Source organism: Phycodurus eques, chromosome 17, assembly GCF_024500275.1.
Source record: "Phycodurus eques isolate BA_2022a chromosome 17, UOR_Pequ_1.1, whole genome shotgun sequence".
Taxonomy (NCBI): Eukaryota; Metazoa; Chordata; class Actinopteri; order Syngnathiformes; family Syngnathidae; genus Phycodurus; species Phycodurus eques.
Window position 1 is genome coordinate 13838694 of NC_084541.1, and position 21449 is coordinate 13860142.

General features: G+C 41.8%; 1 protein-coding gene across 4 annotated transcripts in view; it reads left to right on the forward strand.

Annotated features, from left to right (window-relative positions):
• fstl4 (follistatin-like 4) overlaps window positions 1-21449 on the forward strand; it is a 115715-nt gene that overhangs the window by 39776 nt on the left and 54490 nt on the right. For 3 of the 4 annotated variants that reach the window (XM_061703020.1, XM_061703021.1, XM_061703022.1), the window contains one exon: window positions 14158-14400. In XM_061703020.1, the coding sequence (XP_061559004.1) occupies window positions 14158-14400 (243 nt within the window). Of the gene's footprint in view, window positions 1-14157; window positions 14401-20248; window positions 20380-21449 lie in introns of those variants that run through there. The other variant, XM_061703023.1, reaches the window with a different exon arrangement.

The following is a 21449-nucleotide window of genomic DNA, read 5'->3' on the forward strand; positions in this document are numbered from 1 at the left end:
TTGTGAGACCTCGCGGGGGCTCATCATATCATCGCCATCCAGACAGCGGAGCACATGTCACCAAATGTTTATTTTAGTAGCTGTACTACAATACAATAGCAACAAGAGGACCTGGCAACTAGCCTTCGCCTCTGAAAACTGAGTTAACTCTTTGGGAAAGGTCCCTGGTTGGCGTCACGTGTTTCTCTGCCTTATCCTTGAGCTTCAACACTAAGTGGATACATGCTAGCATTACTTACGTCAATAATTGCGTCAATTACTTAATGTTAAGAGCTTAAGGTGCCAAAAAGTTCAGCTTTAAACCGATTTTATAATCACGTAATCTTGCTTTAAGAAAGGACATCAAGCTGACTGACAAAAGAGAGAGAAAAAAAAAATAGTAAAAGAAAAAATATCTTTTAATTCGAATAATAAAATAAAATAAAATAAAGACAAATAAATACTAAATCTTAATAAATAATACAAGCAAAAATACATAATGTTGCTTTGAAAAATGAATAAAAATAGTGTAATGAAATTGCAAGATAAAATATGAATGTAGCTTAATTTCTTATGTATTGTTGCTTTCTTTTTTATTAAGAAGAAACTGATGTGAGGTCAAGGTGATGACAATCAATATAATTAAATAATTAAATAAATAAAATGAAATCTATTGCTAGCTCAAGTTATTACATATTGTTACTTTAGGAAGAAATGGGTGTGATTCAGGGTAAAAATACAACAAAAAAAACTAATAAAATCCATACAGTACAATAACTAAGACAATGTAATAAAATAAATAAATGCATCTTAAGGTAGCTCAATGCATTAAATATTGCTGAAACTAATTTAACAATTATAAAATAAATGATGATTTGAATAAAAATACAGGGTTAGGCTAACACGATTGGCAATATGAATATCCATCCATCCATTGTCAACACCGCTTATCCTGGTTAGGGGTCGCGGGGCACTGGAGCCTATCCCAGCTGACTTCGGGCGAAAGGCAGACGACGGCCTGAACTGGTCGCCAGTCAGTCGCAGGGCACATATAGACACGGACGACCATTCGCACTCACATTCACACCGTCACTGAGTGGGAACTGATCCCACGCCGCCCGCACCAAAGTCAGGCGAGTGTACCACGACACCATCAGTGACTCCAATAAGAATATCATAAAACCTAAATCAAATTAATACAATTCCGAAAATACAAATATAATAAAATTCAAGATCTATTTCAAATGTAGCCCGATTTATTACATTTGGTAGCTTTTGGAAGACACAGACAAGATAGTTGTTGTTCTTGTTAGCCACAAGCCAGGATGTAAAATTACTCAGTAACAACAGTTGATGAGTGTGTATAATGCAAACTAGGCACTTTCAAGCTATTTGTCTAACATCCTGCTGATACTGCCTGTGGCTTTAAATAGTTTACAAGTATTGAGCTTTGCCCAAAAAAAAAAAAAAACAGTTGGCAGTATTTTCCTCATTTGAGTTGCGACCAAGCCTGCAGAACGTTTTGTGTGGTGTGATAAACAAATAGTTTTTTTTTTTTTTTTTTTTTCCATTTTAAGAAAGGAAGTCAATGAAATGTAAAATGCCAAGCTGTCCTCTTTAAGTCGAGACAAAGTGCGGGAGTAAAAAGACATTCACACGTAGCATCCATTAAGAGCATTAATATTACATATATACTCACTGTGTGTGTGCATGTGTGTGTGTCCAACCAAGTACAAACTCATTTTCTCCATAGCGCGCCTTCATGAGATATTTACATTGGGCATCTATTATGGATTGTGATGTGATTGAAGCTGAGCGTTCTTGTCGTGGCCCCTGGCTGAACCCACCTGGACTTTTTTTTATTTTTTTTATTTAAACTGCAGATTCTTACTATTTGTTGTGTTTGTTTCTATTGTGCAAGGAGGCGGTTATCATCGTGACAAACTGTCGAGAGGAGTTGTCAGGTTAATTATTTGACATGTTCAAAAGGTAACTGAGCACACTTTGGACTTTTTGACTGTGTGGATTATTTTGAGTCTTTTCTATTGTGCAATGTGGCGGTTATCATGAATATACTGGCGAGAGGAGCCATGGCATTAGTCACGCGATATGCTCAATATGTAACAGTGGACATTTTGACTTCATGGATTATTTTGAGTCTTTATTAATGGCCAAGCGCGCCTGGGAAGTTCTTTCTTTTTTTTTTTTTTTTTTTTCAAACTCTGAATTATTTCTATTCATTCAGTTTATTTCTTTTGTGCAAGGAGGTGGTGATCACGTCTCCTGTGGCATTTCCACTGTAAACAAGATGTTTGTTTTGATTGCGTCCATCGAACGCGCCCGAAATCTCCATGAGGCCCGAGCCTTGTTGCTAGCCGGGTTTAATAAACGCGGCGGCTCTTCCGACATTGCCGTAATCCTCGCAACACTTTTTGGAGCACATCCAGGCCCTGCCCGCTGTCGCCTCATGTCGCCAAACACGCACACACGCGCATGCAAACGCGCGCACACACATGCCCAAAAGATGACCGCTCAGTGGTGGTCCCTCAGAAGCTCTCTGCATCACGCTTGCGGTCTCGTAGAATTCTCTTCCCGCAGTGATGACCTGTACTTCCAATCCTTCTTCTCTGTCCTTCAGCTTCAACCTCAATCTCCTTCAAGTATACATTTTTTAATTGACATTTATTGTTTGCTTTAATTGATATGAAGTGTTTTTAATGCCCGAATTAAATACATACCATATAAAGGCAATTAAATTGATAGTTCAAATATGAAAATTTATTCAATTTAAATAAATGAAATTGGCTTTGTTTTTTGTCCCTTCCCTCCCCCAAAAACTAATCACAGTGCATATTTTAAAGGCTTGATTTACAACCCCAATTCCAATGAAGTTGGGACGTTGTGTTAAACATAAATAAAAACAGAATACAATGATTTTCGAATCATGTCTAACCTATAGTTAATTGAATACACTACACAGACAAGATATTTAATTTTCAAACTGTTAAACTTGATTGTTTTTAGCAAATAATCATTAACTTAGAATTTTACACGTTCCAAAAAAGCTGGGACAGGTGGCAAAAAAGACTGAGAAAGTTGAGGAATGCTCATCAAGCACCTGTTTGGAACATCCCACAGGTGAACAGGCTAATTGGAAACGGGTGGGTGCCATGATTGGGTATAAAATGAGCTTCCCTGAATTGCTCAGTCATTCACAAGCAAAGATGGGGCGAGGTTCACCTCTTTGTGAACAAGTGCATGAGAAAATAGTCCCAACAGTTTCAGGACAATGTTCCTCAACGTACAATTGCAAGGAATTTAGGGATTTCATCATCTACGGTCCATAATATCATCAAAGGGTTCAGAGAATCTGGAGAAATCACTGCATGTAAGCGGCAAGGCCGAAAACCAACACTGAATGCCCGTGACCTTCGATCCCTCAGGCGGCACTGCATAAAAAACCGACATCAATGTGTAAAGGATTTCACCACATGGGCTCGGGAACAGAAAATCAATGTCAGTAAATACAGTTCGGCGCTACATCCGTAAGTGCAACTTGAAACTCTACTATGCAAAGCAAAAGCAATTTATCAACAACCCCCAGAAATTCCGCCGGCTTCTCTGGGCCCGAGTTCATCTAAAATGGACTGATGCAAAGTGGAAAAGTGTTTTGTGGTCCGACGAGTCCACATTTCAAATTGTTTTGGGAAATTGTGGACGTCGTGTCCTCCGGGCCAAAGAGGAAAAGAACCATCCGGACTGTTATGGACGCAAAGTTCAAAAGCCAGCATCTGTGTTGGTATGGGGCTGTGTTAGTGCCAATGGCATGGGTCATTTACACATCTGTGAAGGCACCATTCATGCTGAAAGGTACATACAGGTTTTGGAGAAACATATGCTGCCAACCAAGCAACGTCTTTTTCATGGACGCCCCTGCTTATTTCAGCAAGACAATGCCAAACCACATTCTGCACGTGTTACAACAGCGTGGCTTCGTAGTAAAAGAGTGCAGGTACTGAACTGGCTTGCTTGCAGTCCAGAACTGTCTCCCATTGAAAATGTGTGGCGCATTATGAAGCGTAAAATACGCCAACGGACATCCCGGACTGTTGAACAGCTGAAGCTGTAAATCAAGCAAGAATGGGAAAGAATTCCACCTACAACGCTTCAACAATTAGTGTCCTCAGTTCCCAAACGTTTATTGAATGTTGTTAAAAGAAAAGGTGATGTAACACAGTGGTAAACATGAACCTGTCCCAGCTTTTTGGGAACGTGTAAAATTCTAATTTAATGATTATTTGCTAAAAACAATCAAGTTTATCAGTTTGAACATTAAATGTCTCGTCTTTGTAGTGTATTCAATTAAATATAGGTTGAACATGATTTGCAAATTATTGTATTCTGTTTTTATTTATGTTTAACACAACATCCCAACTTCATTGGAATTGGGGTTGTATTTCAAAACGTCCTTTTCCACCAGCTAACCCGTTTTCTTGACCTCTTTGTCTTCTTCGCATCCTTCTGCTGCCCTACTTTTGTTCGCCGTCGTCCATCTTCCCTTCTCTTTTCCTGACGCACGCACGCACACCCACACACAAACACTCACACACACATGCGCACGCGCACAAGAAGGAGGCTACTGAATAAATGAAAGCCTCATGTAAAACAGAAGGCGAGTGATCTCATCAATTGAGCCGGTGGGACGTTGACAGGCGGATCCCGGCGCTCTCTAAAGTCTCTCTGTGTGTGTCTCTGTGAGCGAGCGTGAGTTTGTGAGTGTGTGTGTGTTTGTGTGTGACGATGATTTTAATCCAAAAAGACAAAAAGTGTACCTGGCTGTTTCCTGTCCTAACTGTGTGGCGACTCATCATTTAAACACAAGCGCTGTCACTTGAATGGGAGGCGAGCAGCAGCGCTAATGAATTATTCACGCAGTCTAATTCCGGCCTGTTTTCTGTCTCGGCAACATCGTATTGATGCTGTCAGGTGCGGGATGAGGAGGGAAGGCAGCAGGGAGGTTCACCGACTGCGACCGGAATGTTTGATGCATTTTTATACATTTGTGCTTAATCGCGCAAGGTCGAAATGTTGCAGTTTGTTGGTATTTCCCCATAGGAAACAATGGAGACAGAGAACTGTGGCCATCTTAATTTAATTTATTTTTTGACATTCTTAACTGTCAAACTGCCCGCAGTCTCCTCTTAGATAAACTCCAGAGAAAACCAACAAAGCTGCAGTTTTAGTATACTCCACAGTCTCCACTTTGTGGCACCACCCCGTTTTTCCCCCTTTTTCCCACTTTCCCAGCACATCAAATAAAAAATAAAAAAAAAATTAAAAAAACACAGCCTCATTTTACTTTATTTATACGTGGAATTATCATTGGAAGCTTTATAGAAGTGGCGCCTGAGTTAAGATGAGGAGTTGTGCTGATTGCCAAGGTCGTAACATGAATCCCCCCCCCCCACCCCCCCCCCACACACTTTTCACAGTTTAATCACATTAGCATGCAATAAAAGTGCATCCTCAATGATGTTAGCGGCACATTTGTCTTGGAGCGAGAAACATCCTCAGCGAGACAGCTTTATTTTTTATATCTTCCACCCCCGCCTTTCACTTTTCGTCTTTTGGTTTCAAAAGCACAAAGATTTTTTTTCTTAATTTTTTTTTTTTTTTTTTTTTGCTGACTGAACTTTGCCTGAACTTCCTCTCCCGTGCTCCGACGTGAGCTCGCTGAACTTTGAAAGACTTATTGTAGGAATCCCAAGGACGAACTAGGCAACACAGATTGTCCAAACAAACATAATGTGTTACTTTAAATAATTTCTGGGAAAACAAATATCTTACTAATTAGTCGTAAGGGCAGTTTGGTGGGAAGGGGAGTGTTAATTCCACTCAAAATGGAGTCCTTGACTCAGTAATAGGACGGTTTGTGTGTGTTATCCACACAAATGCAGCCCAAAGAGATCCTGATTGGATTCTAATGCCATTTTCCACCGCAGTAGGGATGAAACAGTTCATGCCACATGTTAAGGTGCTGCAAAACAAGGCGGAAGGCTGCCCCATTTTTTTTTCCATGACAGTATTTGTGTATTTTTCTGTTAAATATTTGTGTTATTTTGTAATGTTTGTATTTTTGCCTAATATTTTGTAATATTTGCTGATATGTTTGTATTTTTTCTACTTTTTCTAGAATGGTTCCCCCATAATACTTTTTGTAATACTATTTTGTCTTGTTTCTGAATATTTTGTGTTAAGAATATTATATATACATTTTTTTTTACTAGTACTACTATACCCATTTTTTCCAAATAAAGTTTTTTTTTTTTTTTTTTGGTCTTACTTTTCCGCTAATACGTTTGTATTTCGGGTGGGGGGTGGTGGTGGTATCCATCCATCCATTTTCTGAACCGCTTCTCTTCACTCGGGTCGCGGGCGTGCTGGAGCCCATCCCAGCTATCTTCGGGCAGGAGGCGGGGTACACCCTGAACTGGTTGCCAGCCAATTGCAGTTAACATACAAACAAACAACCATTCGCACTCACATTCACACCTACAGGCAATTTAGAGTTGGGATGTGGGAGGAAACCGGAGTGCCCGGAGAAAAGCCACGCAGGCACGGGGAGGACATGCAAACTCCACATAGGCGGGGCTGGGCATTGAACCCCGGTCCTCAGAACTGGGAGGCAGACGCTCTAACCAGTCGTCCACTCTGCCGCCACATTTCTTCCAAATAAAGTATTTATTTATTTAATTTTTTTTTTGTCTTACTTTTTAGTTTTCCGCTAATACGTTTGTGTATCGGATGGGGGATGGTGGTGGTATACTTCATAATTGTTTGTACTTTTAACATTTAAAAAAAGTATTTTAGATTACATTTTTTTCCTACTGAACACTTTTGTGCTTTTCTAATGTATTTTTGTCTTAATATTTTCATACATGATTTTTGTAACAGTATTTGTGCAAATGTTTTAAAATGTTCATATTTTTAATTTCTATTATTTTTGTAGTTTTTCTATGTTTTTGTATTTTTTTTGTAATTCTGTTGTTCTTCACCCCCTTAATATTTTTTTTCAAATATGTTTTTATTATTTTCTAATATTTTTTGTTTTGGTAATATTTGTGCATAATTTTTAAAAAATATTCATAATAGTGATTCTCAAAATAAGGTCTGGGTACCCGTAGTGGTATGTGAAAGAATCATTGCCAAGTACAATTCAGTTGTATTTAGCTTTAAATGAAATACATTTCCAATTCCTCTTTAATCTTTACTTGGGTATAATACATTTTTACTTAGCCCTACAGTACATGTAAGCTTAGTAAAAATGTTTAAACTCTGCAGTACTGTATTTTATTGTTGGTCATGATGGTAGTACTTCGCAAGCTTCGTATGGGTTAGGCTTTACACGATCAGGATTTTTGAGGCCGATCACCGATCAGCGAGTTTCAAAGAAAAACGATAACCGATCACTGATCCGATCACAAGCTGCAGCAATGTGTCTATTTAAATGTCTTGCTCATTTGCTGTATATACTTGTGCCGATCGTCATAAAATGCTAATTATCGGCCGATACCGATCAAGCCGATCAGATTGGTGTAAAGTCTAGTATGGGTGGTCCTTGGTGTAAAATGTTTGAGAACCACTCGTCTTCCTGTACATCAGTTTACCATCTTTAAATCCATTCGCTTGGCCATGAAACGTGAGCTTTTGCTATTGTATAAGGATGAAAATTGAAATGCACCGGGCACGTCTACTGTGCGTTTGTGCAATCTTCCCACGCTCTGCGGGACGTGTTGACTTCTCATCACGTTATTGGAAAATCGAAGGAACGTTGTTAGCGATTTATGTCAGGAGATTCCCAGTCCTTGAGTTTATCATTTTTTGTTGTTGTTTTTTTTTTTTTTTTGTTGGCACCACAACTGTATAAATATGTACTGAGTGGGCGTTTGTGTGCGAGTCTGTGTGACACCGCAAACAACCTAATAAGTCACTTGTTTATCTTTTGCCCTTTCTAACTGCACTGACATCCGGCTAATGCTGCCTCGCTAATCGCGTATGAAAGTGCTTTTGTCTCCATAATGTCAAGCCAAAAAGGACCCCACAGACACTTTAGTTGCTATTGTAATATTTCATTTATATCACGGGGCACAATCCGGCATGAAAAGCTGCCTGGTCGTCAAGCCTGCATAAGATGGAGCGGAGTGACTCCTCTCTCGGCGTCGGGCTAATGCCGCCTCGGGGACGTGTTGTGATTTGTAATCATAGCCCTGTTCATCTGGGATTTTTTTGTCTTTTTTTTTTTTTTTTTGGGGGGAATCATTGTCTTTTGTGATGTAAACGATGTATTTCTTCCACCCACTTGAGTCTTGCATGGGGATAGGATTAACATAACTAGTCAAATAAGATTCAAGATGGGGTTTGGGTTCTGAATCAGGGTTTCAAGTCAGTGTTATTGTTCCAAATTAAGGTTTCAATTTAGGGTTTAAAGTTTGGTTAAGGTTTTCAAGCCGGGGTTAAGGTTTTGAAGTAGGGCTTCGTGTCAGGGTTGGGGTTTTAAATGAAGCTTTTAAGTCAAAGTTAGGGTTTCAGTCCTGGGTTAGGGGTTTCAAGGCATAGTTACAGTTTTAAACTGAGATTTCAAATTAGGATTTCAAGACAGGGTTAGGGTTTCAAAGTAGGTTTGCAAGACAGGGTTACGGAGTTAAGTGATACTGTCAAGACATGTAGGTTTTCGAATTAAGGTTTCAGTCAAGGTTTTAGTGCTTCAAGCAAGGTTTAGCGTTTCCAGTTGGAGTTTCAAATTAGGGCTTGAAGGATGGTTTTCGGTTTGAAATTTAAACTAGGATTCACGTTTAAAACTAGGGTTAGGGGTTCAAATAAGGGTTTCAAGCCTCAGTTTGGCTTGCAAATTAGGGTTTCAGGCCAGGGTTAGTTTTTCAAGGCAGGGTTATGGTTTTCCAGTTTTTTTCCCCAGGATTTCAAATTAGATTTGAAGCCGAGGCTATGTTCTTCAAAAAAGTGTTAAGCTTTCATGTGTGGTTAAGATTTCTTGTTTGAGTTTCAAACTAGGGTTTCAAATTATGGCTCCAATTTTGGGTTAGGGTTTTTAGCCTGAGTTAGGGTTTCAAATTAGCGTTTTGACCATTTTTTTCCCCTTGTCTTTGCGGTCTTTGTGCAGGCAGAATTTTTATATTGGATCGTATTTGTCAGTGTATTTTAACGAAGTATCCCAAGGAATCCTCCTGTCTTGAAGCAATAGTCTAATTGGACACCAGGGGGGGTTGCCGGGGTTCACGTGCAGCTAAATCCCACCAGCGTGAGGAGGCTTTGGCGGACCTTGTAAGAGAACGTGACCCCCCTCGTCCCAGCCCCCGCCAGCCCCGTAACCTCTGCCCTCCTCGGGGGACGTGAATTCAGGGGGAGGCGTTCAGGGGCGTTGAGAGGCATCAGCGCAAAGATGGAGTCTCGTTGGCGGAGATCGATAGATGAGCGCACCGGGAAGGATTAAGACGTACTCACTCAACAACGTCACAGAGACTCCATCAATTTGGAACAAGGAGAAAACTAAATGGTCTCCTGAGATTTACCAACTACCCCTAGGTTACCGGGTGTTAGCGTAGCAATTGATAGCATGTTAGTCACTTCTCATTCGAAATGGTAGCAGACGAAAGTGCATGATGGAAGAGGCTTAACCGGAGCATTCATAACATTTTTATTTTCGTCTTTTATGACTTGATTCCTGAATTAGTTTTGGACTGGTTCTTGGTGTGGTTGAAGACTTTTTTTCCCTGGTACTTTAATTAATTGTTTCAATTGTGTGTTTTTGTTGTTGTTTTTTTTATGACTTGGTTTTTGACCTTTTCCTTAATTTGTTATTTGACTTGGTTTTCGACTGGTTCTTGACGTTGTTCTGGAATTGATTTTATTTTTTGACACTTTTTGTGCCTGGTGCTTGATGCTTGACCTGAACTCAAAGAAATTTTAGTCTTTCTGTGTCTTTGTTTTTTTTTTGAGGGAACTTTGGAGGCTAAGATCAATTCTGGAAGGAAAGTGCAATAATGCAGGAGAAAAATCTTTCAACAAGTAAAATCCCTGTAGGACCAACAAGAGCATACCTTTTTTATTTACATTTTCTTTTTTAGTTCTTCTGCCCTCTGGGGTACTTGGTGACGAAAAGTATCAGAAAGCATAAGAACTGGTAATTGGTGTAAGAAACATGAGCTAGTGCAGGTGAAGTATGCTTAAAAGCAAATGAATGCCATGTATTTATAGAAGGCAAAATGAGCTGATTTCACTTGCATTTTGAGGCAATGTTTCACTTTTTCCGACTTAATGAGAGTTAAAACAAGCAGCGGAACATATTTAGATTGCAGCGTTAAGTGCTCGCTTTTTGCTTTCATTTCCATACGTTTAATACAACGTTCATACGGCCGATAATCCACGCTGAATACAAGTTGTCATGTTTTTGCTGGGGCAAACAGCTGCGCGCCATCTGCCGCGTCTCCACGGGTGATATTTGTCTTTTTCTTCCTATCGTATCTGCGCTCGGGGAATGAGGGATTTTCAAGCATGAGAAGCCGTACCGGCCATATTTGCTATCACCCGACAAACTGTTGGGATTTGTGTCGCAATTTATCAAGGAGCCAGACATAGACACAGAAATATGTAGGAGGGGAATCTGGGAATTGATGAAAAAAATAACATGTTAACAGTTGCTATGCTAAGATATGACAAGATACCAAAACGGAGTAGAAAAGAAAGATAAGGATTTCACATCATGCGCTGTAGTTGGATACTAAAATTAGAAGTGCTTTAATACTCACATGCGGAGTTACTACAGTATGTTAAGCTACGGCAAGATAACCTGAGTAGAGAAAGCACCAAGACAGATATGGATTTCACATTTTAACATGCTAACAGCCAGTATGCTAGCACAGAACAATTAATATCAGCCTTTTATTTCGAATTTTGCATCGCTGAGCCATGTTTGCCAGTGTCCTTGCTGCTTCTTTATCCGAGTACATTGAGGCTGTAATGTGCTTAAAGTGCCATAGAAATCAATTTCACGTTTTTCTCCTTTATGATATCATCACAGTCATGTTATTTCCGACAATTGTGCTTTTTCAGTATCGTTTCCATCCTTTTTTTTGTCGCCGCAAGGTGTACTGCGCGTTCTTATCTATCTCGTCTCAGCTTGCAAGTTTTTGTTGTTGTGTTGCATTGATATTCCATCGCAGCGAGCACGTCGTGTCACAAGCGCTTTGTCGGGTACGAGACGCCCATCGACGGCTCTCCCCCCGTGAATCTAGTTATCGGCGAGCCGCTTCCGCCCGCTAATCGAATGCCGCGCCGTGTCAGCACATTTTGACACGACGACAAAAGCCGCCCGCCGAGTCAAAATGTCACGCGGATGCCCCTGGAGGTTTTGCGAGATGAGCGCCAGGTTTTGGGAAGCTTGCGAGTGCCCCTCTGTGCCTGCGACAGGGGACGTGTATCAAAAAAACAACAAACGATGCCCCTGATTAAATACAAAAATGGAGTGGGATGCCGCTTAAAAGCTTTAAAGATATCGCTCACCCCGGGTTCAAGTCATTCCAGGCCTGTGAGTGGCTAAACGCAGCGAGGCTCTGAGGGTTTTGGCGAGTCGAGTGTCGGGCGCACTTGATGACCTCCTACGCAAACACATCAGTTCAACTTCTTGAAGTAATACAATAACATTCAAATGCACACTTTTTTATTATCAAAGTTTTTCAGCCTCTTATGTACGCACAAACTCCAGTTTTGGTCACTGAAAACATTTCAAGCTAGGGTTCGGGTTTGAGAATGGCTTGAGTTAATGTTTGGGTTTTAAGCCATTGTTAGGGTTTCAAACTATGATTTCGAATCAGGGTTGGATTTCAGGACAGGTGTCAAACAAGTGTTAGGGATTTAAATTAGGGTTTCAAGATGGTGTTTGGATTTCAAGTTTGGGTGTATAATTAGGATTTCAAGTCAGGATTGGGATTTCAAACAAGGTTTATGGTTTCAATGTAAGGTTTCAAGACAGGATTGGGCTCATTATAGTTTCAAACAAGTGTTAGTTTCAAGATAGGGTCTAAGACAAGGGTCAGGGTTTCAAATTAGGGTTTTAAGCCTTGGTTAGGGTAGCAAAGTCGGGTTTGAAGGGTCTCAAGTTAATGTTTCAGATCAGGGTTCCACGCCTTGGTTAGATTTTCAAATTAGAGTTTCAAGCCATCAGCGGTGCCTTAAAAATGCTCTGTGGTCACGCAAACATTCCTATCTCAAATCATCTTTCCCTATAGTCTATTGGCGGTTGGCAAACCAGCGTAATGGCACAATAGCGCCACCAATTGATATTGTCCTTCCACTGCAAGGAGCCCAACGTGAATTAATGGCGGCTGGATGTTGAGAAGTTTGCTAAAGCCCATTCGTATCTCAAATACAAGCGGCGGCTCGTATCTCGAAAAAAATCGTAAGTCAAGGCAATCGTATCTGAAGGCACCACTGTAATAACAGTGACAATAATAACAGTTACAAAGTCTAAAAAGTGTTTAGCTGTCTTGCTTGGACCGTCTTGCTCGTCTCTTTGCCAAAACTGGAAACTGGCGGCGCTCCTCGGTCGTCACGCTCTTATCCTCTTAAAAGCTAATAAACATGTCAGCTAGTCAAAATGTCAGACAGATAAGACGGGTGAACAAACATGCCGCCATTGTGCCGGAAATGGATCATTACATTCCTCCGGTTGAAGCCCCCCGGGTGGGAGATGTCTTGCGCGGCAAATAAAAGAGAAGGACAACACTGGAGTCTCCACTCGGACCTGCTTAGGATTTTAAATTTTAGCTTGCGAGAGATCGCAAATGTCAAACATCTTGTGTATTGTTAGCGACTTTTGTGCTCTGTTGTTGTAAGTGGGGGTGCGTTCAGGGACGGCTCGTAGAAAGAAAGAGAGCTGGCAGTGTGCTCTATTGTCGTAAGTGGGGGTGCGTTCAGGGACGGTTCGTAGAAAGAGAGCTGGAGGTGGGCGACGAAGTGTTTTAATCTCTCACACATCGAGACCGCAAACCGTCTTGGAATCGACCTCGGCACGAGCGTATAGGTCGCCAAGGGGTGGGTGTGTTTGTGTGTGTGTTTGGGGGTGGGGGGTAGCTTGCATTTCCCACAGATGCTTCAGAGAGCGAGACACGGCGGGCAATTAGGACGACGGGATGAGGAGGCAAGTGAACGCCTCTCCCGGGCGGATACAATAGACTGTATATAATTATGGAATAAATGCTTGGTTATGATAAAAGAGAAACAGCCTGCGGACTGCTGCAGCTGCTTATTGTTTTAGTTATTTCCCAAAGGAAATAATGGAAATAGACGTAATCTCTTACGTTTATTCACTGTACGGGCACAGTTGCGCTTTCAAAGTAGGGTTTCAAGACAGGCTAGGGTTCGCAATGTAGGTTTCCAGAGTAACTCGGGGTTTCTTAAAAGGTCGAAGGTTTATAATTAGGGTTTCAAATTAGAGTTTGAAGCCAGGGTTAAAGTAATAGTCGTAGTCGTAAGTCAGGTGTATGGTTTTAAAGTATGGTTTCAAAATAGGGTTAGGCTTTCAAACTAGGGTTTGAAGTCAAGGTTAGGGTTTGGTTTGCAAGTTAGGTTTTGAAATCAGGGTTAAGAGTTCAAAGTAGCATTTAAAGACAGTTTAAATTTCAAAGTCGGGTTTAAAATCAGGTGTAGGGGTTTTAAAATAGGGGTTCAATACAAGGTTAGGGTTTCAACGACGTGCTGGTGTTGCAAATTAGGGTTTGACAGCGGGGTTAGCGTTTCAAACTTGGGTTTCAAGTCAGGTTTAGGGTTTTGAGTTGGAATTTCAAGACAAGGTTAGGGTTTCTAGTCTGGGTTAGGATTTCAAATTAAGGTTTCGAATTAGGGTTTCAAGTCAAGGTTGGAGTTTTAAATTAGGGCTACATGCCTGGGTTAGGTTTGCAAAGTAGGGTTTCAAATTAGGATCTCAAGGCAGGTTTAGGGTTTCAAGACCGAGTTAAGGTTTTAAAGTCGGGTTTCAAGACAGGGTTGTGGTTTAAAATTAGGTTTAAGCAGTAGTTGACTCATGGCTTAACAACGTTCCATAGACTCGCATTGTTTTAAACAACTTCTGTTCTTAAAGCCTCTTGTCGTTCCTTTCTGTTCCAGCCGTCTCTGACCCGGACAGCGCCCCCTGTCGGAGGACTTACTGCGGCCGCGGCCGCCAGTGCGTGCTGATGGCGGCGACCGGTCGCGCGGAGTGCGTGTGCCAGGAGAAATGCCGTCCGTCTTTCGTGCCGGTGTGCGGCTCGGACGGACGCTTCTACGAGAACCATTGCGAGGTTTACCGCACCGCCTGTGTGGAGAGGAGGCGTGTGTACGTGGTGCACAGCAAAGACTGCTTCTTCAAAGGTAAACACCGTACTCGGTACGCCATTATAGCATTAACATAGCGATTGTTGTTGTTGCTTTCGTCATGACATACATTAACGAACTGTAAAAAGATAGCACAATACGATTGAGTCCAGTTACGATGCGATACGATTCAGTTGAGATACGATCCAGACAAATGAAGTTGTGATGCGATACAACTGACTCAGTCCAATTACGATGCGAGACAATTTTGTCATACTAAATTGCAATACAATCCAATTGACTGTAATTACGATGTAATACAATGGAATTCAGTGCAATTATGAAGCGAGTTGATCCAGTCAAATTAAATTGCGATACGATATTATTGACTAATTACGATGTGAAACGGTGTAATTCAGCCGAGATACGATGCAATACGACTCACTCTGATGAAGTTGCAGTACAAGATGTTTGACACTAATTTCGATGTGATACGGTACAATTGACTCTAAATATGATGTGATATAATTATGTCTGACCAGATTGACTTTAATTACGATGTGACACAATGCGATTCACTCCAATTATGATACGATTACCTTCAATTATGATTTGAAACGATTTGATGCCATACTGTACAATTCACTCCAACAAAATACACTTGAAAGAAAATCGTTTTTTTAGCTATTGGAATAAAGGAATTAATTGCGGTTCAATGAAATTACAGTATATCTGTGAGAAAGTTTGGTATAATCCCAGTTGACGTGCAGTAGCCTCGACATGAACAGACTGAAATATCTCGTTAATGTGCAGCAATCTGCTCCGATTTTTCTTTCAAAGGCATTTTCTCTGCTTTTAATGGAGAAGCAATTGCCTACAGCTCTTTTTGAGTCAAAGGCGAGGCATTGCTCATCTGTCGAATCGTTTTTAATTACCGCCGTTGCAAAAAATAGCGCAGGCTGTGTCACCAACTGTAGTTTTTTTGTTGTTGTTTTTTTTAAAATTCAAAATCATTATTACGAGTTAAAAAAGCTGGCTTTGCCAACAGAGGCAGACAACAAGAGCTCTCTAAAAGCTCTCTCGGGAGAGACTGACCCAAAATGAAGCGCGTGTACTTGAAGGCTTATTGACTTCAATTTAATAGAGAAACATTTCCACAGAAACAAAACAATTGTTTCTTTGAGGCACTTGTCGGGCCTGCCGCCTGCAGCCGCCGGTATCGCCGTGGCAACCGTGTCGTCTGTAGCGGATAGCCGTTTATTGGAGATGAAAGAATCAAATTGTTTTCGCAGTCGGGAGCTCCATGCCGGTGCTCAGGGTTGAGTTTGTCGTCTTGGAAACGATAGCCTGACAAGTACTGACAATGGCCCTTAAATGCTACGCCATTCACTCTACGATGACAATTGAAGGCTATGTACACAAAGCTTTTTCTCACAAAAGTCACATGATAGAAGATATGTACTGCTTCATGTATGCAGACTTTTCAGAATGGAACAGAGGTCCTCTGTAAAGAAAGACAGTGGAGCTTAGCCTCTGGCTGGTGGACATTGTGGCTAGAGAAATGTGTCACATTTGTTCTCCCATTTAAAATGGCGCCCTGGCAACGTAAAGAGCAATAGAATAGGCCACCGGTGCCATTTCCGACTGTCACTGTCCTTTCTTTCCTCGAAATACTGTTGTCGCTGCACTTCACCAAAAAGAAAAGATTTAAGATGTTATAGACATAAATCCATTTCATATGTAATAGTCTAGGCTAATCAAACTCCCACGATTGCACTAGTCCGCATCGTTCATTTTCTAAAAAGAGGAAAAACCTTTGACATTGGACTTTCTGAAAAAGAAAAGATTTAGTCTACTTCATATTTATTGTTAAGGCCATTGGGGTTTTTATATAGCACGGCTCTTCCAACTGCTACTGTTCCACATCTCTGCATCCTACGTTTCCTCCAAAGGACACAAACTATTGACATTGTGGTTTTCGAAAAAGATTTACGCAGTTTCCTTTGGCTATTATTAACGCAAACGGCATTTTTATAGCTTTATATTTAAGACTCTTCAAACAGGAACTGTTGCACTTGTCTGCAGCTTCTGTTGCCTAAAAAGACGGCAAACTCTTCACATTGCACTTTCCCTTGAAGAAAAGATTCAAGCTGTTTCATGTACTGGATATGTTTAAGGCCATTGACATTTTTATAGTATCACAATTCAGACTTCTCAAAAAGGTACTGTTGCAAAGAAAAGATTGAAGCTGTTACATATACTGTACATTGTTGTTTTTAATTACAGACTCGACTTGATTCAAACTACGAACATTGCACTGGTCTGTGTCCTTCATTTCCTAAAACGATTTAAGATGCTTTATGTATATTATAAATGATAAACCCATTTGTGTTCCGATAGCATCATAATTCAGGTTCTTCACAATGGTACTGTTGCACTCGTCTGCATCCTCCGTTTCCTAAAAAGACGACAAAACGATTGCACTTTCCTAAAAATAATAAAATTATGCTGTTACTGTAATTTGAAAATCTAAAAACACAATTAAAAAGAAAAACCAAAGTACGTATCAGACTGTGGTTTTTTGGCATGCAGTTGTTTGCATCATGCCAACTTAACAAGTTAGTCGGACCGCCGAAAGCATGTCACTAGCTATAATATCTGCTGGCTCCACTGTTTTCTTCCAGTCCCAATATGTTACACCCTGCTACATCAACATAATTACTCCTATTTAGTTTCACGGCAAAAAAAAAAATACAGAAAATGTACGTCACGTCAAAGTCCACTTCATCCCGACTCGTAACGCCGCTCCCAGATATTCCCGTCTCTGTCTAACATCTGTTGGCGCCGTGTCTTCAAATCGTCTTTTCCAGGTCAGATTACAATATTTTCTCTAATCCCCTCAAGGTGCGGACGTGTAAATAGAGAAGCTCGAGCTTTTTGGCGTCATTCACATGCGTACTCACACATGCGATCGTGGCGGCGGTTTTAATCGGCGCGTTAAGCCCAGAGGGATTCCTGGCCCATGCCGGCGCGCATAGCTAATCCACATTAGCCACGTTGGCTCCCCACATTAGGCCTCCGAAGCCAGACGACGGAGAAAGAGAGCGGCGGGAGATCGAGAAAAGAGGTCTCGGCGATTAAGACTGCCGGCGTAGGAATAACATCAGGAAGGCGAAGGGAGTTGAGGAGACAAGACGAGTGGTGTCTTGCCAAATATTTCCAAAACAAGCTAATTGACTTACATGGTCACTTGTCTGCTGGTGAATGTGGCTCAAAGAAAAACAACAGGGGAGCTTGAGCCCCAGTTGTCATGGTTACAGTGGTTTTGAGGAGACAGATTCTGACATTTCTTCAAAAGTTTGAAGATGTAAAACCAGTAAAATCTGTGCAATATGTTTTGGTCAACCGTCCAGCCATTCTCTCTACCGCTATCCCAGCTGACTTTGGGTGAGAGCCAGGGTACACCCTGAACTGGTCGCCAGACAATCGCAGGGCACATAGGGACAAACAACCAATCACACTCACTTTCACACCTACGGAAAATTTGGAGTCTTCAATGAAGCTACCATGCATGTTTTTGGAAATCCATCCATCCATCCATTTTCTGAGACGCTTCTCCTCACTAGGGTCGCGGGCGTGCTGGAGCCCATCCCAGCTGTCATCGGGCAGGAGGCGGGGTACACCCTGAACTGGTTTCCAGCCAATCGCAGGGCACATACAAACAGACAACCATTCGCACTCACATTCACACCTACTGGCAATTTAGAGTCTCCAATTCATGCATGTTTTTGGGATGTGGGAGGAAACCGGAGTGCCCGGAGAAAACCCACGCAGGCACGGGGAGAACATGCAAACTCCACACAGTCGGGGCCGGGGATTGAACCCGGGTCCTCAGAACTGTGAGGCTGACGCTCTAACCAGTCGGCCACCGTGCCGCCTGTTTTTGGAAATGTGGGAGGAAATTGGAGTACCTGAAGAAAACCCACGCAGTTATGGGGAAAACATGCAAACTTCACACAGGAAGCCCGGAGCCCGGATTTGACCCCTTGACCTCAGAACTGTGTGGCAGATGTGCTACCCAGTCGGCACCATGCTGCTATGCATGGGTCAAAATCCAGATAATAATAATAATACATTGTAGATGCAACAACACAGCAGCTCTGTTTAGCTTTGACAGAAGTTTCCGTGTCGTTCGGCTGTCACTGACAAGACAAGACAATGGCGGATCTTCAACCAGGTAGCTGCCAAGGCACTGGTTGGTACCAGGGTTCCAAACGGGCGGTATTGTTTTTGACCTGGTAACGGTTTGCATGTAATCCGACAGTCACTTGCAAACAAATAAATCTTGGACTAGGTAGCTACCAACCGTGATTTGGCTAGCTAAAGCTAATCTCTGCATCCAACAACACAGCAGCTCTGCTTTTGGCTTTAATCTTAATTTTCTTCGGTTTTCTTTGAAGAACCGCAAGTCTTCCCCACTTATTGACATCACAGTGAATAAAACCACATTCTTCCCCTAAACCCTGTCAGAGCCTTTCAAGTGTCCTCCAACCCCATGTATAGCCATTGGGCTGTGCACATCTGCTTTGGCTTTTAAATTTTGATATAATCCTAAACGCTGTGGCGTGAGAGTCAATTTTGCTTCCCTCCAGGCCACGGCCCAAAAGCCACGGTGTCGGATTTGGCCGCTTTCATCAGGATTGTCGTGACCAGTTGAAATGCTCAGAAGGAAAGAAGGGACGGATACTTCCTGTACTGGCGTTAACGCCATTGGCTTCGTAGAGATGAATAGGAGACTTTTACACTGTGCTATTTGTCTTTTTAAAAATGGTAGAAATTGGAGTAAGTACAATGGAAGCACGACGCTCAGTCCTCAATGCGCTAATTTGATCGTGCCACTTATGACCCTCCCGTTGATTAAAAAGGGTCCCAAAAGCATCGGTAGTGGCTGATTAATCATCTCTGTCCTTCCTGATTGAATGCAGATCAGAGAGGCGTCTGTTTGCGCCTGGGTTCAAGGGGAGCTGGTCGTCCTCAGCAGCAGGAGACTCCTCTGATGCTTCCTCCAGCTTGTAGCACTTCATTAGGGATGAGTGTCGCAGCCGCTCGTGCTTAGACGCCTCGCTGGTGACTTCGGAGTCAAACTGGTGGTTTGTTGGGAGCCAACACGCGTGTTTGGTATTGGTTAATTTCCCCAAGGTGGTAAAAGCTGGAGTTAAGTTGGATTGATTTTTGTCCCGGTTGTACCGCGCTTTTTGGTCTTTATTATTTAAGAAGTTGCCCAGTCAGAGTCCGAGCTAACCTGAGCAATGGTGTTTAGTAGCGGTGCACAGAAAAAAATGGAAAACCTGCGTAAGATAGAGGATTGGTGTTGTAGGCCAGGGACTGTATTCTTCTATGCTGTCAGGAATGAGTTTTGGGGGGATTTTTCCTTGAACCCAACGAGGTGTTATTAGGGTCTGGGTTATGGAGAAAAACCTTGAATTACAGCGCTGTCCCAGCTTAGCTTGTAACATGGCCTGTCTGAGCTAATGCCAAAACAACCTAAGAGTTAGAATTTAGTATTAAGGTTAAATGGTCGGTGTTAGGGTTGGAGATTAGGTTTTTGAGGTCATGGTTAGGTTTCAAAAAGAAATTTTGAATTGTAGCACTCTCCCAGTTTAACTTGTACACGCACCGTGTTCAATCAGATTTGTTTGACATTGTTTTTACTCGCTCCTTGTTTGTCGGCAGATTACTGCAATTGCAAAATGCTTTTTTGCGTCATTTAGGAAATGAGTTTAAGTGCGTCCTCTTAGCCGGGGGGAACAAATTCCTTGATGCTAGTTTGGATGACTTGCGGGAATTCTCCTCCGCTTTTAGCCGTCCATTATCCTTCTAAGTTGGCTGCTGCACTTTACTCTTGACTCTTTATCATTATTGCGCTGTCGCCGCTTATTGCATTAGCCGTCAACACTTGGCCTTTTTCGGACCGTCTTTGCAACGGTCGGTGTCATGCAATTTGGAGTCGTCCACACTGAGAGGCTTTTAAAGGCGGTAAGTGCTGCGTGTTGTCCCCTGAAATGGAGTTAAAAGTTGCCAAGGTCGTGTCGCCGGAAAGTTAAAAAGTTAAAAAGTTACCGTCACCTCGGTGAGGGCTCGCTTCGGTCCGGGGAACCAAGTGTGACACATCGGAGCCAGGGAGAGTCCTCCCCTGACAGCCCTTTATTTGTTAACGCCAGCTTATTAACGAGCCGCTCGACCAGCCGGCTTTCTTTCTTTTAAACCTCATTTAGTCGCTCTCCTCCCCGCTAATTCATTACGGCGGACATATTTGCCGTAGAAAATGGATGTTCTGTCCCAGATAGAGATGTCCTGCAGTTTGTACGGCCAGTCCCTCACAAATCCCTCTCAGGGCAAAAACAAGAAACTTTTCTTAGGACTGCCCCCGCTGTTGTGGATGGTAGACTAGTAGAAAAACAATGCAGATAATTGAAAATAACTGTCTTTCTATGTTCATCACTTATTCATTCCGTGCGCTGCTGTAACAACTGCAAACCCTAGTGAAAAATAGACATACATAATTTATGATCTGCTGTATGTGCTCCAGACTTCTCTATCGTGTGGGAGAAATCTAAAGCAAGCTCAAATCATAATTAAGATGATCACCTTTTTCATACGTTGCTGTTACATCATTATTCCAAAATAGATAACACATTTTAACAAAGTAAAAAGCCCAGTTATTGTTTTTTTTTTTTTTCAAATTAAATGAAAAGAAAAAAAACAACCTCTAATATTACAGCGGAAAACGTTTTCATACCCTTTAATCAACAGCAATAACGGTTGCGGCGTCTTTTCCACATGGATTAATTTTTGTATTCCCTTCAAAAATCCACACAAAATCTTACATACTGAAAAAGTGAAAATACAATTATTAAAATTATATTACCGATGCAATCGTATCCCTGCCCTTCACTCAACATCAATGAATGTTACAGTTAATATGGCTGCACGATGCAGTTGTGTCGATGAGCCAAGATGTTATGACTTAAGTAACTCACAATTGTGCCGAATAGCCACCGACGGTGCTCGGTACTTATATAGTAGGGAAAGGGCCGACTCATGCC